The sequence below is a fragment of the Nelusetta ayraudi genome, unplaced genomic scaffold (assembly GCF_046127955.1).
Source record: "Nelusetta ayraudi isolate G7.1 ecotype Tasmania unplaced genomic scaffold, CSIRO-AGI_Nayr_v1 ptg000092l, whole genome shotgun sequence".
NCBI lineage: Eukaryota > Metazoa > Chordata > Actinopteri > Tetraodontiformes > Monacanthidae > Nelusetta > Nelusetta ayraudi.
Window position 1 is genome coordinate 1084806 of NW_027466142.1, and position 12753 is coordinate 1097558.

General features: G+C 45.5%; 1 protein-coding gene across 3 annotated transcripts in view; it reads left to right on the forward strand.

Moving 5' to 3' along the window:
• fras1 (Fraser extracellular matrix complex subunit 1) overlaps positions 1-12753 on the forward strand; it is a 164523-nt gene that overhangs the window by 97424 nt on the left and 54346 nt on the right. For all 3 annotated transcript variants that reach the window (XM_076046922.1, XM_076046921.1, XM_076046923.1), the window contains 6 exons: positions 1200-1346; positions 7841-7996; positions 8423-8569; positions 9837-9983; positions 11355-11495; positions 12218-12358. In XM_076046922.1, coding sequence (XP_075903037.1) covers positions 1200-1346; positions 7841-7996; positions 8423-8569; positions 9837-9983; positions 11355-11495; positions 12218-12358 — 879 coding nt within the window. The remainder of the gene's footprint in view (positions 1-1199; positions 1347-7840; positions 7997-8422; positions 8570-9836; positions 9984-11354; positions 11496-12217; positions 12359-12753) is intronic.

Here is a 12753-nt window from a genome sequence, read left to right on the forward strand (position 1 = left end):
GAGAGAGAGAGAGAGCGAAACCCTGGCTGCAAAGTTTTGGCACCCCCCCGAGTTTCTGCGGTTGGCAACAACGCACAACTCATGCTTAAGCCTCCATTAATCAATATTCTTTTATTATAGCAATGAATCAAAGGGCTGTGAGTAATGTGAGGTGGGGGAGGGGCAGGTGGGGCCTCAAAGACACGTTAGCAGCTCTTGTTGCTCCGTAGAGATCCTTGCTCTCATTTATTTTATTGTGTCTGTTTAATCTGATGGTCTGAATCCTGCATCCCAGCCTCCAGCACACAGCCGGCAGAGTGCGAGTGGGTTCACAAACACACACTTCTGGACCAGACGCCTCGTGTTATTTCTTATTTATTCATTTCTTTTTTTAAAAGATGAGCACACAAATGGAGAGCTCTCGGCGTGAGAGGGTGTTGGAACTCGTGATGTGCATCTCAATATTTTTATCGATGTCTCGATCACTAATCAGAATAAAATTTTGTATCGATAATTTTGAGAAAATATCAATATATACACGTATTTATTTTGACCACACCCGTGTCAACTTGGGAGAGTCGCACAGGAGCAACACCAGCAATTTTTGTAATAAATATATTAACGGCCCCGTGTGTCTTCTGATTTTTGAACTTTTAATTTATTGGAAAAATTACAAACCAAAAAGTGCATTGATATCAGTATCGACGTCGCAATATCGACCCCAAAAATATTGATTATTGTATCGAATATGAAAAATCGGCCATCACTATCACTGATGCCGAGTGATAGCTTCTCGTCTTTACTGTTAATTGTAGTCTGCAAAAAACAAGCAGCAGAGAAGGATGAAGAAGAAAATCAACTGGTGCGAAAGTGCTCATCATGTGATGTCACAAATGAAAAAATGAAATCTTGATGCGTTAGCAGCAGTTTAATAGAGGTTGCCTGGCTAATGCAGGAGGTGTTGTGTTGTATTTTGAGATTTTCTGCTCAGGACCGAGCTGATCTACATATATTGACTCAAACTGGGAGCAACAGTGCTTGAAAATTAGACCCAGTGCGGCTCTGGAGTGCAGTGGGGTGCAGTGGAGTGCAGTGGAGTGCAGTGGCGTGCAGTGGCGTGCAGTGGCCTCACTGTGCCCTCTTGGAAATGCAACCACTGTCCAGAGTTCAAGTGATTTTTTCCCATTTGACCCATTCCCTCCCTCCCCCCACTTTCCCAGCATGCCACCCGTCCTGCCAGACGTGCAACGGCCCCTCCCAGGCCGACTGCGTCTCCTGCCCCCTGCTGGGCACTTTGGACAGCGGCTACTGCAGGACAAACTGCCAGGACGGTCACTTCCTCAACTCGGCCACCGGGGAGTGTCTGGGTGAGTCGACCTTGGCCTCCTTCTCTTCTGTATGCCGTGCGCACACACACACACACACACACACACACACACACTCAGAACTCTGTCCCAATCTGGCAAGCTGCAATCACTGCTCATATTTTGAAGCCCCTAGTGGCTCAGCAGGGGAATGGGTTTGGCGGCTCCAGCAGCGTCCGTGTCCTGCGTCGCCCGCTGGGAGCACGGATTGTTAAGTGTCCAGATCAAAAATAATCAGTGTGATTTGTGTATGTCATATTGGCAGGGTTCAAATTTATTCACTTGGTCACTGTGGGCAGGTACAAAGTCCTGCTGGAAACGGAAAATCATCACCTCCACAACTTCTTCTCTGCATTGACTCACAATGCGACTTGACTTTGCCAATGACATGCAAAGGTTTCCAGTTCTTTTCCCTCCTGGTGCTGATACGCCTCCAGCCTCTGTTCCTTTCCACTCCGGTCAACTTTCCATGACGGCAGTTGGACGGAGAAAACCAACGGTCCTCTCAGCGATGACCTCTGCTGCCGTTTGACCTTCTGGTCGGAGGCTGTCAGAGAGTCCTCAGGCCCGGTGCTGACTCAGCAGCCTCACTGTGACCAGAGCTCCTCTGTGTGAATCGGACGTCTGGGATTTTCACCCTGTGACGAGAAGATATCGATCGCCTCCACAATATTCCAATACTGAACTGCCAGTGTATAGATATTCGTGTTCCGTTGAGATACGATCGATCGGATCGCAAACCAGAAAAAGGAGTGAAATAACTCACAATGTGTGCGGTGAATTTCCAAAATGAAATGAAATGAAAAGTAGAGCTTTCCACAATGATTGAATAGTTTCTGCATGCAGACTATACCTTGATCCACCTTGATTGCAACATAATCTATAAAGCTGCAAGTTACAACTTTCATTGCCGTAAAACTCAAAAATATTCAGAATTTTTCCCTCATTCTAAACTTGAAGGTTGTTTCTGTTACAATAGGACAAAATTTGCCGAGACTTTTTGAATGTATGTATTCATATTCATCTATATATTTATAGACACAAATGCAGTCGCGTGTGTGCAGTTTAAAAAGGAAACAAATAATTAAAATGCTCTTAATGAGTTTTCGTTCTGCAGACGAGGGTTTTACTGAACCTCTCCATGAAAAATCCAGTGGAATGAGGATGATTTTTGCTTGTAAACACAGGACTGAGACTCGTCCTCACGCTGCCACACACGTTCAGAGAGAGAGAGAGAGAGATGGAGAGAGAGAGAGAGAGAGAGAGAGAGAGGGAGAGAGAGGGAGAGAGAGAGAGAGAAATATTCAATTTGTCTTTGGTAGAGCAAATATGATAAAAGAGTGAGTTTGTTTGAGGGTTTGGTTGCTCCTGAAGTCCTTCTCCTCCTCATCCAGTAATGAAATGAGCTGCTACCTATCTGGACCGCTGGCTGTAGATTAAAAACAGACTTGTTTACACGGTGGGAAGCCGGCATGAAAGAGATAGCGGGGGGTAAACAGAATGGGAGCGGAGCAAAAAGCAGTTGCATTGACTTTTAATTAGACTTTTTGATGACACGCACTGTTTGGAATTTGGGAGCTGCAACCCGATTTGTGTCTGCTACTGCTGCTGCTGCTGCTGCTGCTCAGATACACACCAGCGGCTTTGCGCACACACCTGGAGGCAGACGAGCGCGGCTACACACGGACGTATTTGCCCGCACTACAGAACCTCGTCTCAGTCGGGTTAAGCTCAGCCAAACTCTGAGTTAATAAAAGACGCCTGGCGGCACTTTGGGGTGGCGGGCCGCAGAAATATTGGGGTCATCAGTTCTGCTACACACACACACACACACACACACACACACACACACACACACACACGAGATTCCCTCCTGAACTCTATCTTCATGCTTGCACATTTGGATCTTGTTTTCACACACACACACACACACACACACACACACACACACACACACACACACACACACAGTTCTCAGGGACTCGCAGCTTCTCTCTTGCCTCCTACCACTCAGACAGTTATAGTTCTGGTGTTTTATTTTGGAATCTTTCTTTTTCCTAGTTTTTGACAGGTAAATAACCAGCCGTCAGTATGCTTGGTGGACTCCAGAGTGCCACCGTCATCAACAGTATGCGAATGACCAAAAAAATTAATAAAAGCAAGGTCTAATTCAAATTTTTGGACGGTTAAATGTTGCAATCAAGCTCTAATTTTCATCCATTGAAAGTTTTTTTTTCCCTCAGCCCATCATCTCTCGTTCCATTTCCATTTGTCAATATTCTCCTTGTTGAGTTGGCAAACATCAGCTCAGCGCGAGCGCCAGACACAATGACGGCCACAATGTTTCTGTGCCGCACTGGAACGAAGCCAAGGCTGAGATGAGAACTCAGTGGAGTGAGGAGCCCTGCTGGATCAGTCATTTCCAAGCACCTGCGAACACTCAGCCACCTTGTGTGCTTTTGTCTGCTTTTGTCTGGTTGCCACAGTGGGAAAGACATTCGGCCAATCTGTTGCGTTCATGAAGTCAACTTAAAGTTCCAGGGTGGAGGTTTTGGGTGCACCTAGTGGTTAATAAAATAAATGTTGCCTACTAGGCCTTCAATTTCTGTTTCTTTCTCCTTTAACTTGGTCTCAGCGTGTAAGTGAGGCGGTGACGGACGGAGCAGCCGAGTCTCTCGTCTCAGAAAAATTGCCATTGGCACCGGCGATGTGCAAACATGTCCGCGTCGCTGTGAAAAGGTCAAGGGAAAGATGTTTCCAAATAGCATCTCAGCTGCGATCCTGCAGCTAATTGACTTTGACCCGCACCAGTGACACCGTCGCTGATCAACGTGAAGGCATCGCTGCAGAACCAGGAAGCTCCTTGGGCTGTTTTTGGATTTTCCATTTTTTATCTTTGGGTCTTCATGAGGTCCTTGGGTGGGGGGGGGGGGGGGGGGGGGGAACAAGCGCAAAGCGTGGAAAAAAAACAACATTAAGTGATAATTCAGGCAGTGCCCCCCAGACAAACTGAGGCTCGGTGGCGAGGAACATCAGCAAATAGAAATCCTGCTTTCATTTTCATAAAGATAAATGTCTTTATCTACCTTACAGACTCCATTTGTATTAACGTCAGTCAGTAGAAGGATCCAAAGGTGAGATTAAAAACACAGGAGTGTTGATTCAAACTCTGCAGGCGGCAGAGAGAGCCAACCATTGTTTCAGCTGCGTAGACCAGCTATACTGGTAGAATAATAAGGTCGACAAAGCATAGATAGTTATGTTAACAATAAGTCAAGAATAAAAACAAAAGCAGGGAAAGACGTCCAAAATAATGGGAAAAATACCACAGAATATTTTTGTGAGGCATTAGCTGTTGACCCAGTATTTTATCTTAAAATCTACACAAGTTGAAAAAGAAAGTTTCCGGATGGCTTCCTTACGCTGCTTTCTGGAATGAAGCAGATCTATAGTGAGATTCTCCCCAGAGGATGAAGGGAAAAGTGAGACTCGTCTGACGGCTCCGTCTGGAAAGCCGACGTGTCTCTGCAGGGTGAGATCACAGTCGGGCCACACGCAGCTTTCTCAGCGTCTGCGGCGCCTCCTCTGTTCTCACGGCAAAACTTCAAATAAAGACGACTTTTGTTCCTCTTATTACGAGGTATCCTCGTAATAAGAGGATACCTGCGCATTTAATTGGAAGGAAACTTATATTAAAATAATGTTTGATGATGCGGCCCAATAGAGAATCTGCAGAATATTGTACGACACGATACGATACGACACGATACAGTGCTTTACAATACCATCCCATATGATGCAACATAACAAACTGTGATATGATACAGTAACATGCGATACAATACAACATATCACACAACAAGATACAACCTGAACATATAATAAATACAATACTGTATGATACAACGCCATACAATACAATACAATAAAATTTGATTTCAATATTAAGCTTGCTACTGACATGTACTTAATTATAAATTAATAAAAGTATTTCTTTTTTTTCACTTTTCACTTTTCACTGAGCACCGCCTTGTGGACCGGAGGCTGAATTAATTCATGGATTATTTAACTAAATTGCATGAGTCCTTTATGAAACAAAATGTTGATACTTCTGGGTATCTGTTCAATATTTTACAAAATTCTGTGATATCATCCCTGTTTAGAGTGTAGAATATGCATTTGTCAAATCATCACTCTTTTTTTAAGAAACATTTTTTCCAAAGATTTTGCTCAGTAAATGTAGAGACGTTTCAAACCGCTGACGTTTCAAACCGCTGCATCACCAGCAGTTTCAACTTCACATTCAACTGCTGCTCGCGCCGCCGCTGAATTCCCGATGTCTGACTTATCTTATCTCCACGGCCGAGCCATTTGTTTTGCACCTGGAGCCGGATCACCTGCGCCAGGTTAGCAGCAGGAATGCTGATGCGTGTTTTTGTTCCAAAGTGGCGTGATATGAAAGGTGCGGAGGGAGTTCTTTCATTCCCTGCGTCTCCTTTTCAGCCTGTTTGTATTGGATTTGCTTCAGAGGGAGACGATGACTCGACTGGACAGACGCCACGTTCAGGAGAGCAGCTCTGAATTCCTGTGATGGACTGAGGGAGGAAGATGAGCATTCAATGAAAACACCTGCAAATTGCAATTGTACTTTGTTGAAATTTTAGAAATATCGCTTTTATTTAGCGAAAAACTGTCATGGAAACGCAGCTGTTGCCGCCTCAAACTTTAGTTTTCTGACCGAGCCAACGCTTATGGTTATATCTTTGCTGTCTGACTTAACCAAGCTAAAGGCCCAGTGGGAAGCCCTTTGGTTTTTTTGTTGGATGTTGTGTGAAAGAACTCCAGTGTGTCGGCACAGTCAGACTTGTTTTCAACCTGTAAACCTGCATGTTTCTGAGAAAAAGCAATGGAAGAAGCAGAGTGTGTCTCCCAGTTCATTCTCTCCAGGCCCTGGAGACGGCAGGTTTGATATAGCATCTCTGTGTTTACAGCTGCAGTCTTTGTTCGTCAGATAATAATAGAAAAAAAATGGCAGTAGTTTTCACATTCACTTGACACAATCATGGATGAGGAATTTTACACGGCATTTGTCTTGCCGTCTTCAATCAGTTTCTTGCCTTTGCTCCGCCCCCTGAGGCTCTGTCCTTTGTCTCCAAGCCAAACTTGTCCGAAGTCCATCAAAGTATCGCTTTTAGCAGGAAGGGAGCCAACAGATGGCTAAAAATGCTGTTTTCAAGAGATCTACAGTGTTCTTTTTCCATGGGTGGGTGGAGTCATTATTAATGTGCCTCCGTAGCTAAATCAGAAAGCAATCTTTAATAAGCGGCTTTTAAATATAGTTTTGCCTCACGGTGGTCGTATGTTTTAACACTCGTCTGCCCCGCAATCGTCCCAACGTTCAAATTCACCTGAAATCCTCTGGAGCAAACGTGCCTTCAAAGTCTTAGCGCTGCTTTACTCCCCCCCAGTCCGCCTTTTATCTGCTTTGCTCACCTGCGGAGCTCTGCTCTTCTGCTGTTTACAGTAGATGTGTATCTCTGCGCGGGCCGATAGCTGTGGCGGCCGGACCATCAGATAAAGCAGCACCAGGTGTTCCCACTTTGTTCTGATGGGAAAAGCTGCGGGCAGATGAGGGCCTGTGGCGGAGCTGAAATACTGGAGGAGACTAAAACAGAAAAACACAGGACACACAGGACACACAGGACACAGTGGCATCTTATTGGTTGTTTACCTTGTATTTTACTCCCAGCAGGTCGAGTGTGTCCTTGAATAACCCACAGCTCATCCAGACGTTATGGCAAAACTGTTCCTTTAATTCTTGCTCCTGCACTCAGCTGTTAATTTACGGGACACTGGCTTCGAAATCCCATCAAAAACACGTTGAGGTATAAAATCAGTGCAGAAATCAGTGCAGAAATCAGTGCAGATCTCTCTTTGCTTTCTCTACGACAAACAGTCAGGGTTGAGGGTTTTAAAAAGATGAGGGGAACAAAGCAGTTTGTCATGAAAAAACGACAATAAATTGGCAAATCATCATTCTGCAACCGCCAGCATGACGCTTGCAACTGCAAGACTATATGAGTGGTGGAGAAATCACTGAACAACAACTGAAGTTGCTGATGTTGTGTATCCCTTTGAACGGACACAGAAATTTTTGTAAGCCCATCAGTATGTGTTGTTACAAATCATCTAATATTATCCAAATATCAAACTTTTCAAACACCATCAAACGCAAGATTGACTTCAGATTTACTGTTCACTTCAATCTGCTTATTATTGTTATTGGTTGCTTTTTTGCATTGCCGCAACTGGAGTTCCATTTGTGAGACAAGTACTATGCCCTTTGTTGGGATGCACTCAATGACTCAGCGCTCCAGATTCAGTCCGTGGGTCTTGAGTTTGACCTTGTCCCAAATGTCTGCTTGGAAGCTTTTTGCTTCTGATTTTGTGGTGGCAAGAAGCGGCGCTGTGTGATTGTGCTCTCCTCCTCGCTGCAGGGTGCAGCCCAGACTGTCAGCGCTGCTCCGCCGACCTCCAGACGGGCGTCGGCAGCGTCTGCCTGTGGTGCAAAGTGGCAGGTGATTGGCTGCTGGGCGACCACTGCGTCTCCAGCTGCCCCTCGGACCACTACGGCTGGCACGGGGCCTGCTTCAGTAAGGACTCCCACACTTTGTTCGCTCCAGTCCAGCCTCACTTCTCCTGGTAACATTCAATGAAAGCCTTGTCGTCCGCACACTTTCCCTTTAATGTGAGCTGGTGACGGTTAAAAGCACTGCCACGTTTCACTTCATTATTAAGCTTTCAGGTTGTGTTAAGGGCTGAATCCTTGTAGGCCTGAAGGCCAAAACATGATATGTTAAATAATATGGACACCTTTTTAAAATAGTGGAGTAAGTCTTTTTTGCTTTTTTAATTACGTTTTTCAGAAAACACAAATAAATTTACCAAATCATTGTAAGAAGATGATTTTGGCAAAAAATAACAAATTATAAAAAAAATCTTCTTCGTCTTCTTCTTACTATTATTGCAAATTACATTGTTTGTATTTTTTATAACTGTATAATTATCTCTTTCCACAGGGTGCCATCCATCATGTGACTCCTGCAGTGGGGCGGGGCCTCTCTCCTGCACCACCTGCCCACCCGGCAGCGTCCTGCTGCCCTCCGGCCTCTGCGCTCCCAGGTGTCCACTGGGTCACTATGACGACGGTCGACGGATCTGCCAGCGTAAGGCGCCGCCACCATTTCACATCAGCGCCGTGTCTGCGTGAAGTCCGGGTCCTTCTTGAGCCACTCCGAGGTCTCGCCTCGAGACCTAAGACGTCCATCTCTGTCCGTTTAGTCGCCATTAGCGCAGTGTTGGCAGCGCTGCTGCTAAAAGGGCGAACACGAGGCGGGGGCTCCCGTCACCCCGAAAGCGTCTCGCCAGCAGCTGCTCAGTGTTGATTTAAAAGCCACGCGGCGGACCTGACATTTAAAGACTTTTATTGGGGTTTTTGCCAAAAGATCGGGAGACTAATTAGCCCCCGAATGCAGCTTAATACTGCAGATCTTATTTAATAACAGCCAGTGAGTTGCGTAGATGTGCCATCTCTCTCTCCGGTGAGCCCAAGCTCTCAGAGCAGCTGTGCTCGACTCCAGGTGGCAAAAAGATTCAAGCTGTCAGTTTTGTTTCACTCCTGTGTATCTGTGGAGGTCCCAGTATTTATCTTACCAGTGTTTTATCATCATAATCTCAAGAAATGGAGCCTTTTTTTGTGTGTAACCCAGCCACCTACTGCAACTACTATTGTAGAACAACATGACAATTAACCAACAATAAGCTTTTTGGTTGTCATGTTCCAACATTGTCTCTTTATCCTGCCAGTCAACTCCCCAGAATTGAAAAATCTCATCTTCTTGCTTCTTTGGTTTCTGCATCACTCAGATAATGTGCGCTAAAGCACCCAGTTCTGTTGTCCAAAACCAGCACTTTGTGATGTCACAAAGGGCATTGATACCCTCCCAGGTCAGTGACTTTGCCCATTGAGGCTTTTGGTAGTTTGTGGAAGGTGCGGCAAAGCATCATTTTCAACTGGAAGCTAAAATCTGAGCATTTATTGGTAAAGGCTGTAAACAGAAGGCTAAATATGCTGTTTGTTTGATAGCTGAGTTTTTTTTTGTTTTTGTTTTTGCATTTTTTGTGTGAGATTGCTCCACTGGAGTCACCAATGAAAAATAAAATACAAAATATTTGTATAACATGGCACCTTTAAAAATGATGGAACAGAGTGTGATGATGTTTTCCTCCGAGGGGAGCCGGGGGGGGAAGGGTGCGGGGGGTTACTGCACTGAAATGCCACCGTGTTGGCCGGGTCATTCGGTTGACACGACGGTGCACTCAGGCCTCATTAAAGCCGGCAGCTCACGGCTGGAACTCCTCCCCCTCTGACCTCCCGTCTCACCGTCTCACCCCTCCACCGTCTCACCCCTCCGCCTTTTCTGTCTCGGCCAGCCTGCGACAGCCAGTGTCTGACCTGCGACACGGCGGCGGCGTGCACGGCGTGCCGCGACCCCACCAGGGTGCTGCTCTTCGGGGAGTGCCAGTACGACGCCTGCGCTCATCAGTACTACCTCAACACCACCACCAGGGTCTGCAGAGGTACATGGCCTTCATAATGAGGGGGGCGTGTCCCTGCCCTCCGTCGTCTGCAGTCATCTCTCCATCCAGGTTGCATGTGGCAGCGTTGAGCGCATTGTCTGCGGGGCCACATTTTTCAAATTCTATTTTTATTTTCTACGGAAGCGCGTTGCATTCAATGGATTAAAAAAAAACAAAAAAAAAACGCACCTTATCTTGTAATTATGAGATCAGGAAATCGTAATTATGAGAAAAGAACTTGTAATTATGAGATAAAATAAAGAAAAAGTGGGCAATGATGGCGCTATCGCAGTTAATCTGCTATGACTACCTTCTTGGTTTAAAACTGAGGATGGTATTGATATTAGTGTGTCAACACTTGGCCGGTATGGAAGCGCACTGCGAGATCCTGATCTCATAATGACGAGATCTTTTCTCGTCATTATGAGATACTGATTTCGTAAGTATGAAAAAAGGTGCCTATTTTTTTTATCCAGTGAATGCACTGCACTTCCATAATTTTTTTAAATTATTATTTTTATCTATTTTTTACACTAATTTCAGCTAATTTGCTCATTTCTATTAATTCCTGTGTGCTTGGAGGTCGATAAATGAGCCTCAGAGGATGTGATGTTCCATCTTCAGCCTGAGTAACCCTTTTTTCTAAGCTAATCAAATATTCACCTATCTTATCAGCCGCTTAGCGACGCAGCCCGCTTCCTGTCAGACCCAATCTGGCTGCGTCTTCACTGGCAACGCCCAAACAAGTGTTGAGGAAAAACGTTGGTTTTTTTTTTCCCCTCCGTTTTTCTCGAAGGACGCTGGAATAGACAGAGTCTGAGGCCGTTAATGTCAGCAGCACTTAACCAGGCTTTTCACGCTGTCAAGGCGCGGACGCCCACCTCAATTTATATAAACTGGCCCGCCTCACTCTTAACAACACCTCACTGACTTTCCCTGATCAGCACTTTGCCTCAATTTTCCAGGTATCACCGGCCCGACGGAGCCGTCCCTCAATTAGAGCAGCGGCTCGGCCGAGTGCCACTAAAGAGACTTTGATGCTGCACAGCAGCTGTGTGCCCATGAAAACTAAAAGGCTTCTAATGTAGAATTTTTAAAGGTTAATGACTAGAATTTTTTAATTATTTTTTTTCCTTTTCAACTGGCCGTGTCTGACAGTTTTTGCTTGGTAGGGAGGGTTAATTCAAATATTAGGAAGTTTAATTCATCGGCCATAATAAAGCAGCTACAGCAGGAAAAATAAAAACAACACAAGTAGGCCTTCAAAATTAAGATAGATAGAGATAAATTTTTCTCTGCCCTCCCTTTTTAAACTACTGCTCTCTGTCACACACACACTCACATACACACTTGCTCTTGGTGTGTTTCCAGAGTGTGACTGGAGCTGCAACGCCTGTAAAGGCCCTCTCAGGACAGACTGCCTGCTCTGCATGGACGGCTACGTGCTGCAGGATGGAGTGTGCACCCAGAGCTGCTCCCCCGGCTCCTACCAGGACGCTGACAAATGCCTCGGTCAGTGCACTCACAAGAAGTCCGAGAGCGATTGCACCTCAGAGGCAGCGACAGCGTCGCCCCTGAGTCAGAGAAAGAAATAAATAAAAAAAATAAGATAAAAAAAAGCAGAGCAGCTGGTGCGATTACTTCGATGTTCGCCCGCACAGTCGATGTCAATGTGACACGGCTGCTGGCTGAGATTTACGGAATACTGTCACTTTGTGGCTCACTAAATCAGCCTGCATTGTGGGAGGTGGAGTCAAGTAAAGCAGCATAGACTTTAGTTTTAACTATAGACCTTTTTCCATCCCTTCAGGGCTGCATGAGACGACAGGGCAGGTCAGACTGACCTGACCATACAGCCCTCTGTGCACCACTTGACCAGAGGCTGTTCCCCTTTCTACCTGGAAACTAACTGTTCCTTCTTGGTTCGCTGCTACACATTACTGCGCCCATTTCCAAGTTGCCTTCCAGAAGCATTTGCTCTCTTTTCCTTCTTGCTTCTTTTATTGAAACAGTGAATCAGCTTAAAGGCAGTCGATAGGCGACTCCTCCCCAAGTCTTTTATCGCGCCTAAATAATACAGCAGCGGTATACGGCGGTGCGGTAACACAGAATATGCATCAGATAGTGGTACAACTTCCACATTTCCTCAGCAAAGCCTTGTAAACGCCGCAGGAGTCCTGTTCTCCCACCAAGTGTTTCTCACTCTGTTTCTCTTTTTTCCCTCCTTCCTAAAGGCTGCGACGATCACTGCGTGCAGTGCGACGGTCCCGGCCGCTGCCGACGGTGCCAGCAGCCCTACGCCACCCTGCAGGGCCAGTGTGTGCTGGACTGTGGCAGGAACTACTTCCTGGATGCCTCCTCGCAAGTCTGCAAACGTAAGGGAAATAAAAGAACGATCCACCATCAGGAAGTTTGTGCAAAGTTTCGCTTGACGAACTGGAATCCAGAATTACATAGACCAGGGATGGGCAAACTTTTTGACTGGTGAGCCACAGTTGGTTTCTAAAATTTGACAGAGGGGCTTATACATATGTATGGAGGGATATGTAAAAAAACAAAAAAAAACAAATCATGTAGCTTCAATGTCAAGTTGAAAATGAACAAAGGCAAAGTTTCAACAAAATCAGTGTCTTTGAAGCCCCTCTAGCTTTCTATTGAAATGACTCTTAAAACACTGGAAAAAATACTGCTATTTCATGACTTTGTTATTATTAATATCATTTCTCCACATTCGGCGGGCCGGATTAAAAAAGCTTAGCGGGCCACATAT